Source organism: Thalassophryne amazonica, chromosome 16 (assembly GCF_902500255.1).
Source record: "Thalassophryne amazonica chromosome 16, fThaAma1.1, whole genome shotgun sequence".
NCBI classification, from domain to species: Eukaryota; Metazoa; Chordata; class Actinopteri; order Batrachoidiformes; family Batrachoididae; genus Thalassophryne; species Thalassophryne amazonica.
This window is the reverse complement of record NC_047118.1, coordinates 18,826,044-18,848,300: the sequence shown is the minus strand read 5'-3', so window position 1 is coordinate 18,848,300 and position 22,257 is coordinate 18,826,044. Positions and strand designations below refer to the sequence as shown.

General features: G+C 40.7%; 1 protein-coding gene across 2 annotated transcripts in view; it reads left to right on the top strand.

Annotated features, from left to right (window-relative positions):
* The window catches only part of olfm2a (olfactomedin 2a), a 190,047-nt gene that overhangs the window by 64,627 nt on the left and 103,163 nt on the right, over positions 1-22,257 (top strand). The window contains exon 1 of one of the 2 annotated variants that reach the window (XM_034190001.1): positions 8,342-8,582. The exons of the other annotated variant lie outside the window; for it this stretch is intronic. Within the exon in view, the coding sequence (XP_034045892.1) occupies positions 8,439-8,582 (144 nt within the window). The 5' untranslated portion in view covers positions 8,342-8,438. Of the gene's footprint in view, positions 1-8,341; positions 8,583-22,257 lie in introns of those variants that run through there. 2 annotated transcript variants of the gene reach the window in all.

Sequence of the window (22,257 nt, the reverse complement as noted above, 5' to 3'; positions counted from 1 at the left end):
TCATGCCCACCGTTGCAGTTTTGGAAATGAATTGGCTGATGACAAGAATATGGGTGCACATGGACTGTGCCTGCAAACACCTGATAATATTGAAGAATTGTTACAGTGCATTGTTAAATTTGGTCACTTTAGTCTGCTCTTCAGGAGCAACACCTCATTATCAATCCCTGTAGCTAAGTACATAAAGGAACAATAACAGCTGAAGGTGCTAAAACAGTGTTATGTGATCAAGAGTGTTTGGGCTGTTTTCATATAAATAATGTTCTTTTCACCACAGCAGATCCAGTACAGATCTGCACTGGGAATTGGCATGTTTATACACCGGGTGCCCTTTGTGAGGCAACTCCAGTTTTACCCGGAGAAACACACACACCCCTTGGTCTTTTAGAGAGGTCTCCCATCTGAGTATTAACCAGGACCCACCCTGATTAACTTTTGAGATCTAGCAGGATCATAGCAGACTGACTGTTTAATAATAACAATAACAATAATAAGTTGCACAAATGGCCTCTGCAGAATTTCATGTAATTCTAGTGTTGCACCATGTATTATTACACTATCGTGAAAGAATAACAGCAAGAAAATATGAGCAGTTAATATATATAGTTCTACTTATTGTGAATTATTTTGTGCATGAGCTGAATAATATTTAAGGCCACATCAAATAAGCACAAATCATGCATTCTTTTTTCAGAGCTCAGATTTCAGCTCAAATAACGAAAAACATTTCCATATCCATCTTTAAGTGTTTGCTGCCACCTTGTGGACATCAAGAATGCTGTTTCATCACATGCAGAAAATATGTGATGCAAACACAAAGCCTTTACCACCTTAAAAAAATAAGAATATTACATTTTTTACAGGTCAACATTCACACAAAACTTAAATTAGTTGGAAATAACGAAATATATTGATGTACTGGTGCATTTTGGACTCAGATTCATGTGTTTACCTGCATATAATTGGTCATTGTAAATCATTTAAATGAGATGTAAACAGTGTGATTTTTAAGCAGTGCCACATGCACTTTTCTCAGTAAAGCAAAGCTTTCTGGCAGCAGACATTCTGAACAGCATCTGTGCTGCTCTGTTGGAGGTAATAACACTTAGGTCCACATGGTGCCAGTGTTGCTACAAAAGTAGGAAATGGCTGCCAGGAGATGACCTGAGGAGGTTTGACATTTTTTGGATGGAGCTCAGAAAGCTGTCTCTTCTCATATTGCTTCACAGAGCACTCCCCACACACAGGAGCCAGTATCAGTCACCCGCTGCGACTGGCTGGGGAGGCTGGCCCATCCACAGCTGACAAAATGATTCAGTCAGCAGGCCAGGGAGCGAGCCAGAAATGAAGATGACCCGATCATTTTGTCTGAGCCGGTCTTTCTGTCAGCGTTATGTGTGGATGTTTAGAGTGTGAAATGGCACTGCCTGTGATCCTGCACATCAAGCAGGAACACTAACAAGAAGCCCCCCCCCCAGCAGAAAAATGTGAACTGCAGCAAGAGTTGAATTTGTTAGGTTTAGACTGCACTGCTTTTTTCGAAACCCAGCTTAACTTTAGAGCTGTTGAAGCAACATGAAAATAATTGGAAGATTTTCATAGACTTTGGATAAGACTATGCATGTGATAGATACGCGTAGATGGTGAAGGAATAGATAGAAATAAATAAGTCCATTTCCTCCAGGTTGTTAAGTCAAAAACAAATTTATAAGCATTCACAGTGCTTCACTTTTTCCATATTTTGTTATGTTACAGCCTTCTTCCAAAATGAAGTAAATTACCCCACAAAAAAAAAAAAAAAAATCTACTCACAACACCCCATAATGACAACATGGTTTTTCTTTTGGCATCTTTTGCAAATATTAAAAAAAAAAAAAAAAACTAAAATTGCATATATATAAGTATTCACACCCTTTACTCAATACTTTGGTGATGCATCTTTGGCAGCAATTACAGCCTCAAGTCTTCTTGAATATGATGTCAAAAGCTTGGTGCACCTATCTTTGGGCAGTTTTGCCCATTCCTCTTTGCAGCACCTCTCAAGCTCCATCAGGTTGGATGGGGAGTGTCGGTGCACAGCCAGTTTTCAGATCTCTCCAGAGATGTTCAATTGGATTCAGATCTGGGTTCTGGGTGGACCACACAAGGACATTTCACAGAGTTGTCCTGGAGCCACTCCTTTGATATCTTGGCAGTGTGCTTAGAGTCATTGTCCTGCTGAAAGTTGAACCGTCGCCCCAGTCTGAGGTCAAGAGCAGGTTTTCATCCTGGATGTCTCTGTACATTGCTGCATTCATCTTTCCCTCAATCCTGACTAGTCTCCCAGTTCCTGCTGCTGAAAACATCCCCACAGCATGATGCTGCCACCACCATGCTTCACTGTAGCGATGGTGCCTGGTTTCCTCCACACATGACACCTGGCATTCACACCAAAGAGCTCAATCTTTGACTAATCAGACCAGGGACTTTTGATTCTCATGGTCTGAGAGTCCTTCAGGTCTCTTTTGGCAAACCTCAGCTGGGCTGCCATGTGCCTTTTACTAAGGAGTGGCTTCCACCTGGCCACTCTACATACAGAACTGATTGGTGGATTGCTGCAGAGATGGCTGTCCTTCTGGAAGGTTCTCCTCTCTCCACAGAGGAATGCTGGAGCTCTGACAGAGTCACCATCGGGTTCATGGTCACCTCCCTGACTAACACCCTTCTCCTCCGATTGCTCAGTTTAGATGGGCGGCCAGCTCTAAGAAGGGTCCTGGTGGACTGAACATCTTCCATTTATGGATGATGGAGGCCACTGTGCTCAATGGGACCTTCAAAGCAGCAGAAAGGTTTCTGTACTTTTCCCCAGATTTGTGCCTCAAGACAATCCCTTTGACTTCCTTTGACTTCATGCTTGGTTTGTGCTCTGACATGCACTGTCAGCTGTGGGTGCTTATATGTAGACAGGTGTGTGCCTTTCCAAATCACATCCAATCAACTGAATTTTCTCCAGGTGGACTCCAGTTAAGCTATAGAAACATCTCAAGGATGATCAGTGAAAACAGGATGTACCTGAACTCAATTTTGAGCTTCATGGCAAAGGCTGAATACTTATGGACATGTGATCTTAGTGTTTTTTGTTTTTTTTTTTTAGTAAGTTTGCAAAAAAAAAGGAAAAAAGCCCAAACTTTAACATTGTCATTATGGGGTATTGTGTGTAGAAATTTGAGGGGAAAAAATTTATTTCATCCATTTTGGAATAAAGCTGTAACATAATGAAATGTGGAAAACGTGAAGAGCTGTGAATACTTTCAGGATCCACTGCATGCTATCATCTTGTAAGTCATCAGATTGACAAAGTTTATAATGAAGACGAAAGTTTTCACATCAGTCAAAAACATTTTTCTTCACCCATGTAATACCCAATAGATGTGTCTGCCTCCCACTAGATGGTCAGTGGATTCTGGATTAGATTAGATTGTGATTGTTTGTGAGCGAGACACTGTTTCTAGGCAGCAAAATGTACTAAATTAGATCTTTACTTTCTGACCATATTATAGTGGTTACAGTCAAAACTAAAATATCATGGTCATCGCTCCACAAAACCCAGCAGAAAGGAGTTTATATGAATTTAGCAGCAAAAGGAAGAGAGTTTAAGGGAGGTGGACAAGTGAGATATGCAGTGAATGGGGTCTGAGAGAAAGGGGGGGGGAGCTTTTCCACACAGAAATATACAAAATCAGAGAAGTGAACTGTTACTTTCTGAATGTTTCACAGCAGTCACATACTTAAATAAATTAACAACCCACACAACCAAGTGGAAACAATTTTTGTGTTGTCTTGCAACAAATAAAAAGAGAACAAAGGAGATTGTTAAACTTGGTACGCAGTGAATGGGGTCTGTGAGAGAGAGACAGAGAGAGAGAGAGAGAGAGAGAGAGAGAGAGAGAGAGAGAGAGAGAGAGAGAGAGAGAGTTTCTGCACAGAAATGTATAAAGAGAATTCTAAAACTTAAATAACACGGTGACAAGTTCACACAATGCTGCAGACATGATTTTGCATGACTGTAGCTGAAGTGTAGCTGAAGCAGACACTTCTTCCTTCTCTTTCTGTCTCTCCCAAAAATACTGTATCTATGTTGAATTTAAATGTTGCTTGAAATAGATTACTTGACATTTTCTTTCATTTCCAAAGGTCTTGTCAGCTTCCAAACAGGACATGACAGAAGTGCTGCCTTATTCCACCTGACTGAAAGCTCAGATAAAACTTGTAAAGGTCAGGCTGATCTTGCATGAAGTTCGCCTACGCTTGTAACTTAAGCCCTGGTCAAACTGAATAATAAAGCCGTGAATGATGAGCCACGTATGGATTTGTCAGTGTTTATTCGAATAATGCGCCACTTATACGATGTTCTTCTGAAGGAATTGCAGGGAACAAATTTTTTAAATGCTACAAGGGCTTTCTGAGAGTGGAACCTCCTCTGTTGCAGGCAGCCTGTCCTGACCTCGCAGCCACCAGGTACTTGGATAATGGGCCTCTAACAGCCTCATACTCACCACAAACACGCCTCTAACATCCTCGTTTGTCCTCGTAGTACCTCGTACACAAATCACAACACGCTACTTTTGCTAAATTTTGAACTTCACAAAATTCACGCCACGCTCAGAGATGAGCCTCGTTAGCCGAATAATCTGCCTCTAAGAGCCACTATTCTCCCACGTTTCTTGAATAACTTGGCTCGCACAAAAAAAAATTTATACCACGTGGCTCATTATTCATCGTTCATTATCTGACAAGGGGTTTAAGACTATGTAACAAAAAATGTAATGGAGCATATCCCATTTTAAATATTACCTTAATGCAAGGAAGTAATTGTTTTTGCATTGTTGTTTGTAAAAAGACAAAGGATATTTACAGGTCTGACATTTATATGTGGGATAAACATACTGTAATGCAAAAAAAAAAAAAACCCTCCCATTGCAACAAGTGAAAATTCATTTGCGATTTCTTGAAAGCACGTCTTGAACTTTATTTTATTTACTAGTATTAGGAAGAATTATATCTTTCATTAAGAACACTAACCTAAAAAGCTTATGCACTCTAAAAAAATTAACCGCTGTCTCAACAAGGAAAATTGATGTAACAATTTGCATAGATTTTTTAAAGTTATTTCAACTTAACTAAAGTTATTTCAACATGGCTAGAGAAGTGTTGTGACATTAACTCAGTTGAAAGTTGAAATAACTTTTAAAAAAATCTATGCAAATTGTTACATCAATTTTTGTCATTGAGACAGCAGTTCATTTTTAGAGTGTAGTTGTTTTATCTTAGAAATGACTCAAAACATGTTTTCAAGACATTTTCACTTCACAAAAATTTTTAAGAAGTATTTACCTAAAAATGAGAAAGTTGGTCTTACTTAAATTTGAAATGTTCAGTGATTTCATCTTAGATTAAGTATAATTAGATATTTTGACTTGAAATTATCCAAATAAACTGGGTAAGATTTTGTGATTTTGTAAGGGGGATGCCATGTAAGGGGGATCAACCACTGATTCCTTCTTTTTTCCTTCAGCCTTCTGATGTTGCTGTAAAATGCAAAATGCTACTGTACCAACATGGCGGGGAAGGGTCCTGTTCCCACATAGATATGAAAGGCTCATTCTGAGGTTATGAAAACTGACTGGTTCATTACCTAAGGTAATTAATGATATGATATGAACAGATTATGAATGGTATGTTCCATTTATGTGAATAAACACCCCTTAATCCTACACACTAGCTTTAAGTAACTCCCCCCCCAAGAATAGGAAACTACGACAACATTTGGCAGAAATTACGGGACTGGAAGACATCTGTGATGCTGTGTTGGCTTGAAAACCAATAAAGTATGGATTTAATTTTTTGAAACATTTGTAAATGTAGCTTTTGTATTCAGGTTTGGGGAATAAAACTGATATTCAACAAGGATTTAAGCAACTGTAACTTAGTGGTGGAGTTGCACCTGTTGCACATTGCATGGCGGCACCTGGCATCAGTGTGTGAATGGGTGAATGTGAGGCATCATTATAAAGCACTTTGATGGAAAGGAGCTAACGAAATGCAATCCATTTCAAATGGCAGTCTGTCGCATTTAATACAAGTGCTCTTCAGTTGATGTACAAGTAGATTTAAGGGTTGCGTGTCAAGACAGAGGATTACTGAGTTTGGGGATGTGGTTATGCCTCGGGCAGAGTAGAGTTACTGTAAAAGCGTGCGCTTCACTTTTGTTTCCTGGAAGTGTCATGAAATAGAATGACGGATGAGTTGTCGCGAGCAGCCGCGGGCAGGAACATCTGAAACTTGCCGTGTTAACGACTGCACCAGCCCCTCACCCGCAACTACATATTTTAAATACGATGACGCAGCCATTCTTGCTCTTCTCAAGGACAGTAACTCCATAATCCCCTTCCATCAGTCTGTTACCCACTTCACTAAGTGGTGCTCGGATAACTTCTTGGAGCTTAATGTGGACAAGACTAAGGAGCTACTGATTCATACTCAGTCACACACGTCGGACTTGGGCCCCATTAACATTCATAACAAAACAGTTGAGCGTGTCAATCATTTCAAATATCTCGGACTCATACTGGACAATAAGCTCACCTTTGATCAACATGTCATTGACATCTATAAATGTTCCCAGCAAAGATTCCATATCCTTCGTAAGCTCCGTGCCCTCTCTGTCATCCCAAAACTCCTGTTATTGTTATACTCCAGTATCATCAGTGTTGCCAGATAGGAAATATGCAACTATCGTACCAAAACCTCAAAATTATCGTATTTTGGGAGAAATTATCGTACACAAACAAAACGCATACAACGTAGCTATTTTAGCGTTTTTTTTTGTGTGGCTTTTTTTTTTTCCAATGGTGACGGGGGTGGGCTAAGCTACGTATGTGCGCATGTCCAGCCAAAACAGTCTACATTACAGGTCAGTTGTCTCTGGCCCAGGGAGGGAGGGGCAGGGCCGAGAATTGGGAACTCATTACTTTGTATGGAGAGGGGGCGGGCTTTCAAATGACTTTGTCCCCGGGCCGGCCAAAGCTAGCAGCAGCCCTGTGTGTGGTGTGTCTTTGATGCCGTCTGAGTGCAACGCCTGCAAAATGATTCTTGGGTGTCAGAGAGAAATGCGTTTTTGGGCAACCAACTGAAATTATCGTACATTTTGGATTTTTTCCCATTATTGATTGTACATCGTACAGAGGGCAAAACTATCGTACAAATAGGATAATTATCGTACATCTGGCAACACTGAGTATCATTCAACCCATCCTTCTGTACTGCTCACCTTGTTACTTCAATATGCTCTCCATCACCAACAGAAATAAACTTATTAAGGTCACTCACACAGCATCCAGAATGATCAGCTTGCCCACCACGGACCTCTCACAACTCAACAATAAGGCAGTCATACGCATGGCCCGGACAACCAGCACAGACTCTGATCATCCTCTCTACTGTTACTTCTGCCTGCTGCCCTCTGGTTGCAGGTACAGAACTCTGAAGTGGAAGCGGGCACGCTTTAGTAAAAGCTTTGTCCCTTCTGCCATACCAGTTTTAAACAGTTTATAACATGTCCTGATCACTTGTCATTTGTATGTGTGTTCTGTGTCTATATGTGTTTTTATGTGACAGTTGCTGTGAAAACAAATCTCCCCCTAGGGACAATAAAGGTCTATCTATCTATCTTAATACCCTGCCATGTCCCCTGCCCATGTTCACTGCCCCCCACCCACCGCCACCACCAACACGAGCCCCTGGCCAACTCTTATAACCTACCCACAAATCCATATGCACCCTCAGAACTCACGCAGCAGTGACAGGGGGATGATGTGGATGCCGCAGGACTGTCTGCCGCTGCACCCACAACACCACGCCACTGAACATAAAGCACCGATCAGCCCTCAGGAATCACTCAAAAGATGTGCATGCACACACCCACAGCACGACGTGACTCACAGAAGAACAGCCAAATGTCAACTAACCATAGAAAGACAGAGGGAGGAATGGATAGATGCATGCACAGCAAGGAATCTTGAAGAGGGGAGAGGGGCAAGTGAGGGAGAGAGAGTGAGGAGGAGAGAGAGAGAGAGAGAGGCAGAGAGGAGGGGTGAGGCAGAGGCAGTCACTCTGAGAGGAAAGACTCCAGCGTGATGCTGTTGAATGCGAGCTGCTCTCCTCGAACCGCTCTGTGGCTGTGCTTTTCACTGAGCCAGGGGCGTCTGAGTCTGCTGCTCCACCAGCTCTAGGGCTGCTCTGCCACTGACCGGCTGATCGGTTGGTTTCCCCGCCGAGGCTGTCTGATCCCCGTGCAAGCAGAGCTGAGTGAGCCTGACGGGAGAACATCTGCAGGGAAGGGCAGGGCAGGGTTGGCTTTAGGGACGTTTGAGCAAGGGGCCCCCCCACAGGAAGCAAACATGAGCGTTCCCATGCTGAAGATTGGGGCGGTGCTCAGCACTATGGCCATGGTGACAAACTGGATGTCTCAGACTCTGCCCTCTCTGGTGGGGCTCAACGGGACCGCCGTCTCCAGAGGGGGCACCTCGGAGAAGATAGTCAGCGTGAGTACGGCTCCCCGTGTGTGACTGAAGCTTCTGAGACGTGTGTGTTCCTTAATGTTCATGCATTTATATCTGATGGCAACGGGAGCAGAATGCCAGAGTTTGGTATCCAGATGGATCTGCAAGATTTTTATCTAAAGGGCTGTGTTGAGTTGGTCAGAGAGGGATGATGGAGGTAGACATGCATGCGAAAGCGGTGCTTCATCCAAGCGTGAATCATGCATATGTTGGCGTGAGAGTCAAATTAAGACTAATGATGCTGATTGGCGACTGAGTGATGGGGAGAGACGGAGGCTGCAGCGTAGACAGCTCATATGTTTTTGGATGATGGGAGGAGGAGAGCTGTTCTGAGTGATGTTCTGCCTGATCCCATCTGTCACTGACCTCCAGGGTAGGAAGGATGCTAGGTTCAGATCTGGAAGTAAATGGAGTGTTGGAGTTTGTATGCGTCTAGTTTGAAGTCAATTTTTTGAATGTTCCTTTCACAATGGAAAAAAAAAAAGAGTTTCTAAGAAGTGGATGATTGGAAATGTTGTGTAGCTATGAAGAAGGTACAGGTACTAACTGCGTGAAATTTTAAGATTTTCTTTAATGACATTCACTGAATTTCAGTGAGATTCTCCTGTCAATTATTTTGCTATTACAGATGATTTGTTTAGCCTTTGAAGTGGAAGAAAGCAATCAACAGAGACAGATCCTGGAGCTCAAATGCAGAGCCACACATTTCTTTCCCAAAAAGAAAATATAATGTTGGAAGGGTTTTTGGCAGCTACTCAAAACCAGTTTCGTTTGCTTCACAACCATTCAAAACCAGTATGAAAACACTTCCTATCTGCTTTGAATTAATTTAAATTCAAGCTAATCAGGCTTCGGAACACTTTAAATCATTTTGACTACAATATATGCTATATTGAGCTAAACTCAATTCAAAAGCCATTTATAAACCATTAACTTCACTAAGGATGTTGATTCATTTTTGCTGTGTGTTTATTTATTTGGTTGTTTGCTACTATGATATCTCAAAAATACATTAACCAATTCAAATCAAATTTGGTAGAGAGGCAGGCCTTAGGCCAGGAAAGAGGTGCTTAAATTTTGGTCCAAACCTATTCAAATCACCATTGATCAGAGGCAGTGACATGAGTCGTGTCTGGCTCCAGTCCTGTATTCTTGTTTTGTTTTTTTTCTGTTTTCATTCTAAAGCCGGTCTCCTATTGCCAGTTTCCAACATCTGACTGTGTACATTTTTTTTGCTAAAAACAAACAAAGAAACAATCAGATATTCAACTGAGGCATGAACATGTGTGTTTGGCCCTGTCACACCTTGATGATTTAGCCAGTGTATGCAGACGTATGAAACATGCACAGAATACACTGGATACATCAAATATGTTATGCAGCTATCACACCTTGACAATTTAGCTAGCGTTTGCTGACAGCCCTGTTTCCACCAAGTGGTCCGGGTTGGTACTGCACAGTATTGTTAGATATATTTCTGTGTTGAATTATGGTTTTCTTTGTTAGTTTTCTGTACTTGTTTTGGTATTAAGGTAGTTATTTTATTTAGGGTTATACTTTTAGTTTCATTTTTATCCTCATTTTCCTTTGTTCTCTCTTGGTATGTGCATGTAGAACTGGATTTAACCAGTTTGTACCACGTAGGATAAAGACAGTTAGGTTACAATTATAAATCATATGTCTCCCGTTATTGCGCACGCCTGGGGCAGGGGGATGGACCTCCCTTGAATGCCCACGGGGAGCCAATAAGAGAAGAATTTTGCGAAATAAGGTCCGCTTCTGTCACACATATGTAATCCTGTATAAAAACTGCTTGTATCCATTGTTCTGGGTTCTGTAAGAGCGGATCTTGTCTGTAAGAGAAATTCTTGCAGGGCCCAGGCCTGATTATTTTTGCTGTGACTTTGATTAAATATAAAAGTGTGGAATAGTTCGAGTTTATACTTTGTAAGGGTCAGTGTTACAGAAAGAACTGGGGGAAGAAATAACAGGTCCTAGAAGGTCCTAGGTGCCATGTCCTAGGAGGTCCTAGGTGCCATGTCCTAGGAGGTCCTAGGTGCCAGGTCATAGGAGGTCCTAGGTGCCAGGTCATAGGAAGTCCTAGGTGCCAGGTTCCAGGAGGTTAAGGTATGGGTTGTAACAGTTAAGTCTGGTTTGGTTTCCACCACAGGCAGAACCCTTTTATTTGGCAGGCAGAACACGTAAATATTGGCAAGCAGGTCATCGAGCACGCGCGGCCTCTCCCATCCACACGGAGGCCAAACAGAGTAATTTAAGATTTTTAAAATTTTATTTTATTTTAGCCTTGGTGGATCATGAGATTTATTTTTATTGTGTGCATTATGCTGAAGAGCTGACTGATGTCTCTGGTTAACACTGATGTGAATAAATGAGGCGTTGTGACTCATTCAACTTTTAAAATAAGTTATTTGTCTTGTTGTGGCACAAAGCGCTGGTGTTCTCTGTTTCAGGCTGAGAAACTCACAAAACACAGAGGGACTTATTTTAAAACACTACGTTTCTTCAGCCATGACAGGGAACTAAAGTATTTTCAGACGTTTTCCAAAATCAGGACGCTTTATGTGGATAAGTTTTCATCGGGCTGTGATGATGAATCCAACTGAAATGAACAGGTAGATTGAGACTTTATATTTACTCCATGTGTGAATGGTTTTAACATTTGTAACAGTCTGAACTGCAGCTTTCAGTTTTCCATTTAGTCAATGGACATACTTTGTACAGGAACTTACACGAAATATGCGTCAACAATTGCATAATGTACCTACAACTTATGTCTCGCATACACGGGACATATGAGAAATATGCTGGCATATGTCAAAAATATTGTGCAAGCCCAAAATGTTTGGACATACTCACCATATTATGATGTATATCAGTGTGCTCTTAATGTATACAAAACTTACCCATAACTTATTAGACGTACGTCAGAGTACACCAGCATTTTTATACACTCGGCATACGCTGGCTAAATTGTCAAGATGTGACAGGGGTGTAATCGGGAATAATCACAGTGTTATACAACGAAGTGACCAATCAGGAAAATTTTAAACATGTTAAAAAATCATGATGTTGTGACTTGTGAGACATTGTGAGCCACAAAAGTGAATAATCGGATGTAATCTGGGCAGAGAATGGGTAATATTCATTTTTTATTTTAATTTTATAGATGATTTTGATTTGTATTTTGTTAGTACGTCTGGAAATAAATCATTTCTCCTTGAATGTTGTTTTGGCTGGTCAGTCATTTTGATGCCAGGTTATAATTTAAATCTGAAATTAAAGTACAATGTAGATCATTTTCCATTCTGGAGCAGACCGATTTCATTGACAGAGCAGGCAGTGATTGTGCACAGCAGTGTGCAGTAGGGGAGCTTAGTTTTGTGTAGAGGAGCTCCATGAGACACACAACTACACCATGAAGCACACAGCGGCACTGTGGCAAGGCACACAGTGGCATTGGTGAGATGCACAGTGGCAATGTGCTGAGGTGCACAGCTCCACTCATCGCTATGGTAAAATCCTGATGAAGATTAGTGCATAGGCTGTTTGGAGCATGTGTTTCATACCAAACCAGTACCAGACCGCATACACCATGTCTCCGTTTTATTTGTACAGATGAGTTTGTGATTATTTCAGATGGCTTTGTTATTATTTTGTATGTGCTTCTTGAAATAAATAATGTCCGCCTGAATATGGATTGAGAAGTGCAATTATTTTGATGCCAAGCATCAGTAGAAACTAAAATTAATATACAATGCAGATTTTGTTATTTGTAAAGCGAGTGGTGAGTGATTTCTTTGCAGCAGAGTGAAAATGGCCAAACTGGGTAGCGGAGCGCTGTGCAAGCACAGTGGAGCAGTCAGTGTGTGTGTGTGTGTGTGTGTCTTCCAAAAGTATAATCCTCCAAAATTCCATGCTGCACTCTTCAGCAGCAGACAATTTTCAGATGATAACAATAGTATGAGCGAAGCGTCGCGCAGCGGCGCAAAGCTCACTCATGGTACAGGGCGTCCTAAACAGGAAGTGCCAAAATTCAAGTCCACAGTAAATGTTCAAATCAAATCAAAATCAAATCAATTTTATTTATATAGCACCAAATCACAACAAACAGTTGCCCCAAGGTGCTTTATATTATAAGGCAAAAGCCATACAATAATTACCCAACGGTCAAAACGACCCCCTGTGAGCAAGCACTTGGCGACAGTGAGAAGGAAAAACTCCCTTTTAACAGGAAGAAACCTCCAGCAGAACCAGGCTCAGGGAGGGGCAGTCTTCTGCTGGGACTGGTTGGGGCTGAGGGGAGAGAATCAGGAAAAAGACATGCTGTGGAAATGTGAAACACTTCCTGGATTGACAGACGAGATCCCATGGAATCTCGCGGGAACTCAGTGGCAAGATCACACTCAAACAGGAAGTGCCGAATTCTCAGTCACAGTGAAACAGGAAATGTTGAACACTTCCTGCCATGGGTGGAGCTAGAGTGGAGGTCGGGGTTTCACTGCCCACCCGGAAGCGAACATTTGCAAACATCAAACAAATGTTCATAGAATGTTTGTTTACTGTTCAGCAAGATTGTGAACGTTCATGTAATGTTTGTGATGTTTGTCTAATGTTTGCATGGAGGCAAAAATTTGCGAACATCAACTGAACATTCATAGAATGTTCATTTACTGTTCAGCAAGTTTGCGAACATTCATATAATGTTTGTGATGTTTGTCTAATGTTTGCATGGAAGCAGACATTAGACAAACATGTAAGGAAACATTTGCAAAAATCAATGAAATGTTCATAGAATGTATGCTTAATGTTCAACATTCACATAATGTTCATGTTGTATGTGTAAAGCTTGCCTCTAAATAAAAGTGTGTATGTGTGTGTGTGTGTGTGTATATATATATATATATATATATATATATATATATATATATATATATATATATATATATATATATATATATATATATATATATATATATATATATATATAAAATTTCACATTATAGGAAAACATTAAATATCATTTACAGCATACAGAAAGTTAATGTTGGACTCCATTTAAATTATGTGTGCAAACATAGGTAGAATGAACAATAGGAAATAATTTAAGCACTCTACCATGGTAACCAAGAATTTGTCGATTTATTATTTATTCAGGCCTACTGAATATACTGTATAATTTCAAGATTACTGTAATAAAATGACAGAGCTAACGCCGAAACATGTCTTGGTGCAACTTGCATAAACATGCACTCTGTTAATTGGAATATTAATTTTTGCAAAATAATTTACATCACTACAGACTGTGATTGTCAGCTACCAAAATATGTTTTTTTTTTGGAAACAGATTGCAATGGCGTTTTATCCAGACGTCCCACTGTAATAATTTGGTCAGAACGTCTGAAACACTATAGTGCTTTATTTTAAAACATGTTTGACCAACATTATCAGAGGATACAATTCAAATGAATTCATTTTATTTAAAGTAGTTTGTGTACATAGATCTATTTACTATTAAATTATTTTGTTAACAATATCCTTGCTGCTTCACAGTTGCTTGCAGTGCTGCTCACGCACCAGTTGGTGGCAGTAGTGCACCGAGTTGGGTTAAAACCCGCTGTTTAACAGAGCAGAAGAAGAAGACTTAGCTGAGTTACAGCACTCAACTCCGTTATGTTTTAGCAAATAGACGTTTGTGTTCCACAAATTAATTTGCCTGTTCAGTTTCTATACTGTGATTAAGAGACCACTGAGAGCAGAAGAGGAGACTAATGCTGGACGCTCGTCGACTGGGATTCCTCACAAAGAACCACCACATTGCTACCCATGAGGTAGCAGCTAGCTTCAAATGGCTGGGCCTTTGTGCCGTGATAACGACGCTGTGAATATCAAAAGAAGGTAACGGAACCTGGTGTGAGCACAAATTTGTTTTAGCCAGAAATAACAAAACTTGCTTGAAGCTTGATTATGCCAGCCATAGATTAATAGGAACCAAACCAACACATTTTTGACTAGCACAGAGCTAACGTTAGCCACAGAGAGGCACAGGCCTAATTAATATTTTGACTAAAACATGACTAAAATATATACTCTCTTTTATTAGGTGTTGACGCATTTGAAATTTAAGTAATGTCAGTGCCCAGAAAGAGACTTTATGAAGATAAGCTTGTGATAATATTTTTGGATTATTGTCCCCCCCCCCCACCCAACAGCAACCATGCCGGCTGCCATAAGAGTTGTTGAATCAGTGAATCCTCCATCTGATCAGTGGGTTGAGTGTGTGCCTGCAGTTGATTCACATCAGCCCGATTATCCCGAGGTTTGTACTATAATGGTTAAATAAGATTGTATAGTGTCTTGTGCCAGTAGATTCTAAAATTCATGTTCAGCAAGCAAAATATTCAAACATTTCAGGCAAGAAATACTCTGTTCTATTTGGGATATAATTTGAAAATAGAGTAAAATCTGTCAGTAATGAAGTTGTATATGCTAACTTTCCTTCCTTAAAGAAATAATTTACAGGCCCTGTTACTCAAACATATTTATTTATTGCTGATATAAAGTTTCAGAATTTCTTATATAAAAAATTCTGTGTCCCTTGCATAATGTTTCATTTGCATAGTGTGTGCATACTGTCTGTGGTACCATACACTTGAAACAGAAGGACTTCTATGCTGTACTACTGAGGTTTCCACCTTATCTGAGGTGGAAAAACTGACCTGTGCCAACAAAAAAATTTATTTTTTGAGATTCTTTTGGAATAGACCTGAGTAAGCACCAGAATATATTTGAGATTTCACATTTTTCTGGGGGACAACCACCAGGGCCTTTTCAAGATCTTTCAAGTTTTTTTTTTCCATAGCTCACTTTCATCACTCAGTTCATTCACAGATTTGTCCGTGCTCATGATGAAAGGTCAGCAGCATTGGCTTAATCATTTGTGAAGCATAGGATTTAATAAAAAAGTGGGAACTTCTGTATTAAGGTTGTAACATGTGGATCTATATACATTTTGTGTTCCAGGAGAAGCAGAATGACATCATTCACAGTATCGAACAGCTGAATGACAAAGTTGATGCACTACATCCTTGGACCATCCCTGAAAGTGTCGGCTCCCAGACATACCAGGCGAGAGAACAATGTGGACGCTGCTGACACGATTATCCGAAGGTTGGCCAGCTAAACCAGACGTGTGTGCTTGAGCCAATTACAAGCAGTGCCTGGAAGTAATGGGGCTTCCACTAAAGTCACTCGAAGTGAGTTAATGTGTTTTCTGTTTGTTAGATCCTCTTCACTTCAATAAAGTTTTGCCTTTTTTGCTGTATTTATGGAAACTAGTAACTAAAGGGCCTTTCACATTGCATGCTTTATACGTGTCAGGCAACAACTCCCAATGTGTCGTCAGTCATGTTGTGTCAACGCCTCCCTACACCCTGACACGACGCATGCAGCAGGGGTGGAGATTTTGATTTTTTTTTTTCCAGAGGAAAGCTGAATGATCGCCATGTTGTATATGTGTCGATGAACCAAGAAAAAGCTTTAATATAGCAATTTGATTTCACAATCAAATTAATTTCCATCCATCCATTTTCTTCCGCTTTATCCGGAGTCGGGTCGTGGGGGCAGCAGCTCAAGCAAAGCCGCCCAGACCTCCCGATCCACACACACCTCCCCCAGCTCCTCTGGGGGAACCCCAAGGCATTCCCAAGCCAGCCACGAGATGTAGTCCCTCTAGCGTGTCCTGGGTCTTCCCCAGGGCCTCCTCTCAGTGGGACATGCCCGGAACACCTCTCCAGGTTGGCGTCCAGGGGGCATCCGGAAAAAATGCCCGAGCCACCTCAACTGACTTCTTTCGACGTGGAGGAGCAGCGGCTCGACTCCGAGCTCCTCCCGAGTGACCGAGCTCCTCACCCTATCTCTAAGGGAGCGCCCAGCCACCCTGCAGAGGAAACTCATCTCGGCCACTTGTACTCGCGATCTCGTTCTTTCAGTCATGAGCCAAATCTCATGACCATAAGTGAGGATCGGAACGTAGATCGATCGGTAAATCAAGAGCTTTGCCCCCCTACTCAGCTCTCTCTTCACCACGACGGTCCGATACAGCGACCACATCACTGCAGATGCTGCCCCGATCCGTCTATTTTGGGTTAAAAAACATTTGCAAGGATTTTTCTTCAGAAAACTGCTCTGTATAAATGAGCAGTCCTGTGACACGTTTCTGTTTTGTAGAGATCAATGGTTTCTTCCACGAGTCTTCCATGTTTGGACCCAACACGTTTCTATTGGACAGTGCAAAGCTTTGTCACAGTTCAGAGCGCCAAAAGTTGGATTGGGTTGAACTTTGAACGTCAGTCTGTTGACAAGCAGGAATGCGCACACTTCTGGTAGAAGCATCTGTTTAGCTCAGCTTTTGATGCAACACTTCTAACGCCTGTAAAAAGCTACGTGTTTCATTGAAAATAATGCTTTTTAGACTGATTTGTGATGCCTCTGACACTTCCAAGCATGCGGTGTGAAAGGCCCTTTACACAAATAGTGTTGGATACAGAGGATTAATCATTTTTGTCTGACCTGCTTTCACCTGTGTGGTATACCTCGCTGATCACTAACCTGAGAAAAATTCTGCAAGCAAATAAACAGCTTGTTAAAAATATAGGGCCTGTCCAATAAGGAGTTGAGTTGAATAACAGTTATGACCATGCCGCTCAAATTATACAGTATCTGAACAGGAAAGTATATATAATTGCTTATGACTAACAATGGAAATGTTCAACTTGCAGCTCAAGAGTGCTAATGACAGACTTGATGGCGTGGACAAGTGAGCCAGGCACCAGAGGAATGCCCTAATCAATGCCTTGACTGCATACACCCCTGGAATGGAACAAGGGAAGAATACGGTAACAAGCATTGTCAGGGGCTGCTTGTACGCCACGGCTCCCGTTTATCTTTGGCAGTGCTTCAGCAGTCAAGACAAGTCAGGAACCATCAAAGGCAGCCTTGACAGGGACGTGCCACAAATTTAGATGTTATGGAGGCTGCAATAAATATCACAATCATCATTTCTACAATTGTGCCATAATCCGAAGATGTCCTATCCAAGCAAAAGAATTATAGACGGGACCATCCTGAACTTCTTCCTGACCCAGATTACAGGTTTGCGAAACTAACAATCTTGCAAATCTGTCTTTTTTTTTGGGGGGGGGGTGACACCCAGTCACAGTACAGAGGCACCGTGACGTCTTGTCTCTCTCTCTGGCTGCTAATGCAACATGGCAGAATCCGCTACAAAACACATTAATTTCCGTGTAAATCTAACATGTCTATCATATATTATGTAAAAGCTACCGAAAAACACTTCAAAAAAGGAAAACGCTGTTTTCACAACCTGATAACACAAGACATCTCGCAGACATCAGTGTGCACACACATCCTGCAGTCGATGGTAACTCCCACATTTTTCAGAAGCTCATGCATGTGCACACGCATGATCTCCTTTGGATGCCATTAAAATGTCATTGAGTTTATCCTACAACACCAATATAAACATACAGAGGCGAATATATTAGAGATTTGCCTTGTACATGGAATATTTTTGATAATTTTATTTTACTTCCGGAGAAACTTTTTCTCTGGTGATCAAACATTAATTAAATAATTTTTTTTATTATTTTTGTATATTTATTGTAATGTGTTTCTGTTAAAACTGTTCAATTTTGCTTTAAAAATTGTGTTCAATTATATTGTCGTATCTGACTGTCATACTTCTATGTGACAAAAACTTAGTGTTTTGTCATGTGAATTTCCTCAGGAAATTTATTGATTGTAATGTCTGTGTTAAACTGCAGTTTCGCTCTTGAAAATGTGTGTTCAGCAAGTTGCATTGTCGTATCTGACTGTCATACTGAGTCTTCAAATCTGTGATTAAAAACTTTATATTATTTCATAGGAATTTTCTCAGGGAATTTGAGTGTTTGTTTTAAAACTGTCCACAGTTTTGTGTAGTATTATTAACTGTATGTCGATGTAAGCTGAATTTATTTTTGCTCCTAAAATGTGTAGTTGGTTGTAGATCAATAGATGAATTTTTTTAGGTTTCATTATTATTTCTCGAAGATTTATTCTTTTGTCTGAACATCTTTTGGAGTAGTGTCGGTGGTATGCCATGTAAGAAATCTTTTGTAAAGTTGAACATTTTTCATTTTATGTGCTTTTTTTTATTTTTGAGCATGTTTAATTCCGTAAAGATGAATTCCATCATTAAATCTGTAAGTGATTTCAAAACTTTCTGCATTATTGATTTTATGTGAATTCCATGAATACATTGCAAGTTACTACTTGAATAAAACCTGTTGAATTTTAAAACATTTATAAAGTTTGTTTTACGTCATTTTTAGTTCTCAATAGGAAAAATCACAAAAAAATTGTAGATATATTGAGCAGGAACATTGCACGAACATCATATGAACAAAGAATGAGGACATGTAATGTTCAACTTTTCACATGTTTGTGAATGTTTGTATAATGTTCATTGAATGTTCGCATGCAAACAGCTGTCATTCTTTGTTCATATGATGTTCATGCCATGTTTGCAAATGTTCTCATGCAAACGTTCAATGAACATTCAAAGAATGTTCAGTTTCCGGGTGGGTGGACTCTGAAATCTGATTGGCCAGATGACTGACATGTCATGGCACCACACGCCTGGTTGAAAGAGCTGCATTTTCAAATCAGTGTCACATTGACTGCTAGGTTCCTCTTGTCCAGTAATTTGTGCTGTGTACCACAAAAAGTTCTAATCCACCATAGTAGTAGAAGAAAAATGTTTGCTTCAGATTTGAACTAACACGTCGTTTGAACTATGGTCTTCTAATCACACCAAACATATTGGTGAGTAAACGACCGTATTTTATGCCAGAAATGAGGTCCAGGTTGTTAAAAGCAGCATTTCTCCTTTAATCATGTTGCCACATCTGTCTGTTAGCTGTTTAAGAGTGCAAACATGTTTAAACTAACGGACAACAGTTGGTTCGTGTTGGCTTATTCGTGCAGCAGATAACTGAAACAATCCTTCAAATGGTGATACAAGCATCAAATTCAGCACAAATACAGCTGGAGCAAAATGAATGGAACAACTTTAACTTTTGACCCCTGTTACAAACTGAAACTGACCTTTGTCACCATTCTTATTTATCAGTCTTATCACTTATCCTGTTTCCATCTCACGACTGGCAATAAAACTGATTATTTACAGGTTTTATCAAGGTTTAGAGATTTGCTTTCAGTTTGAGTTTGAGGAAGATAATTTTAGAAATTTTTATTCTCTATTTTTTGTTTTTCTTGTATTTAAAATGGCATGAACAAGTTAAAATGTGTGAAATTCCAAGTGTTCCAATACTTTTGGAGGGCACAGTATCCTAACCTTATGATGAGTGCAAAATGAGTGTGGTATTATTACTGTTTTAAGAATGTTTAATTTTCACTGTTGCTGCACTTTGTGTCAAATCATAGTCATTATCGTATATCATATTGATATGAAAATTCAGTAAGGTTTATACATTCCAAATCTAAGGTGGAACTAGTGTTTACTAAGGTACACCGGGATATCTTTAAAATAGAGAGAGAGAGAGAGAGAGAGTAGAGCCACTTAGGTGCCTGTTCTTGAGAACCAGGGATGGTATGTTGAAAAGCTTTTTTATCCCATGGGAACTCTCTCTACCCACCTAAGCGGCTCAAGAATATGGACATCATGTATATAAGTGACATTTACATGACAATTTACAGTATATGACAATATTGAGATGTGATAATTTGGCCATATTGTACAGCCCTACTGTAAACTAGCTGAAAACTTTGAATAATAATTTATAGCTACATTTAAAAAAAATGCTTAAAGTGGCAGGGGGTAAGAGCGCTGTAATTAGGGGGGTCAGCTGAAAAGCAAAAACAGAAAAATGCTTAAAAAGGTGGGGGTATGGGGGCAGAACCCCCCCCCCCCGAAGCCGAAAGGCTTTAGTCATGCTCCCAAGAACCATTCTACTGAAAAAAGTCTGAAGGACCTAAAGGACATGGTTAGATGGCGAGCAGCTTTTCCAGGCATGTGAGGAGCAAATAAAGAAAAATGTGTAAAAAGGCAGGGGTCTGGGGGGGTTGAAAGGTTTTTGCTATGCTAATGCTGAAGCATTTACTCAAAATAAAGTCTGAAGGACATAAATGACATGGTGAGATGCTGACGATCTTCACTCATTCATGTCCGCGGCATATGCATATTAATAATATATTTTCTTTGGAGGTGCTTTTCAAATCACCCAAGGTCACCTTACAAAAAGTAAAAGCATAAAAGATCGCAAATGTTATTAAAACAAAACATCATCTTAATAACAAGTGACAGTCAATAGTTAGAGGTCATATGCCAGTTTGAACAGATGGGTTTTGAGTTGGGATTTGAATGACATGATGGAATTTGATTGTCGTGTGTGTGTGTGTGGGGGGGGGTTCCAGAGTCTGGGTGCTGAGCAGCTAAAGGCCCGGGCACCCATGGTACTGAGGTGTGAGGTGGGAATGGTAAACAGACCAGCAGAGGTTGAGCGGAGAGTGCGGGAGGGAGTGTACTCATGCAGGAGATCAGAGAGGTAAGTGGGGGCTAGGTTGTGGAGAGCTTTGTAGGTGAGGAGAAGGTTTTTATCGTGGATGCGGCATTGTACAGGGAGCCAGTGAAGTTGGATGACAACACGGGTGATGTGATCAGATGATTTGGCGTGGGTGATGATCCGGGCAGCCGAGTGCTGGATGAGTTGCAGTCTGTTAATTTCGTTTCATCCACTGAATTTCGTTGCTGGATTGGGACAGGGATGGGCGGAGTCTGGAAATGTTGCAGAGGTGGAAGAATGCAGTCCAGATGATGTTTTGAATATGCGGTGCAAATGAGAGGGTGCTGTCCAAAATGACACCGAGACTTTTGACTTGAGGAGAGAAGGGTACATGGAATCCGTCTATGGTGATGGGTGCAGCTGGGGTGCATTGTGATTTGGTGAGGGTGGATTTGGAGCCGATGAGCAGGGCCTCGGTTTTATTGCCATTGAGTTTCAGGAAGTTCCTGCTCATCCAGCTCCGGATGTCTTCCAAGCAGGTGATGAGGGAGATGGGAGGGATGACAGATTCACAGTCTTGTCATAACAACACACAGACATTAGCACATGGACTGCACACAGTCCCATTGTGAGCATGCCCAGTATTTCTTGTGTCATGGGGCTTCAACATTGCTTATATTTGGCACTAGCCTGGTGTATATATTATGACAGACACTTTATTCTGGTGTTTATTCTGGGCCCAATTTCTTCATTTCTGGAATCACTGTCAGTCTGGGCCACAAATCAGTAGTTGGGGACTGGTTTAAGATATTTATTGTTATTATTTTCCCTCTGTGTTATGTTGATATGTTGTCATTAGTGCTCTTATTTTGGAGATCCCTCTGTGTTAGTTGTTGTTGACCTCCATGTTCACCTGTCCACGCACTTCGCGATTTAATTACCAGATTGTAATAGGATCGACATTGATCTCTTGTGTTTGTATTTCCAATTCTATTTCACCAACTCTGACCATCATCCAAGACCTAATCCTTAAGGGGATCAGACAGCGGAGT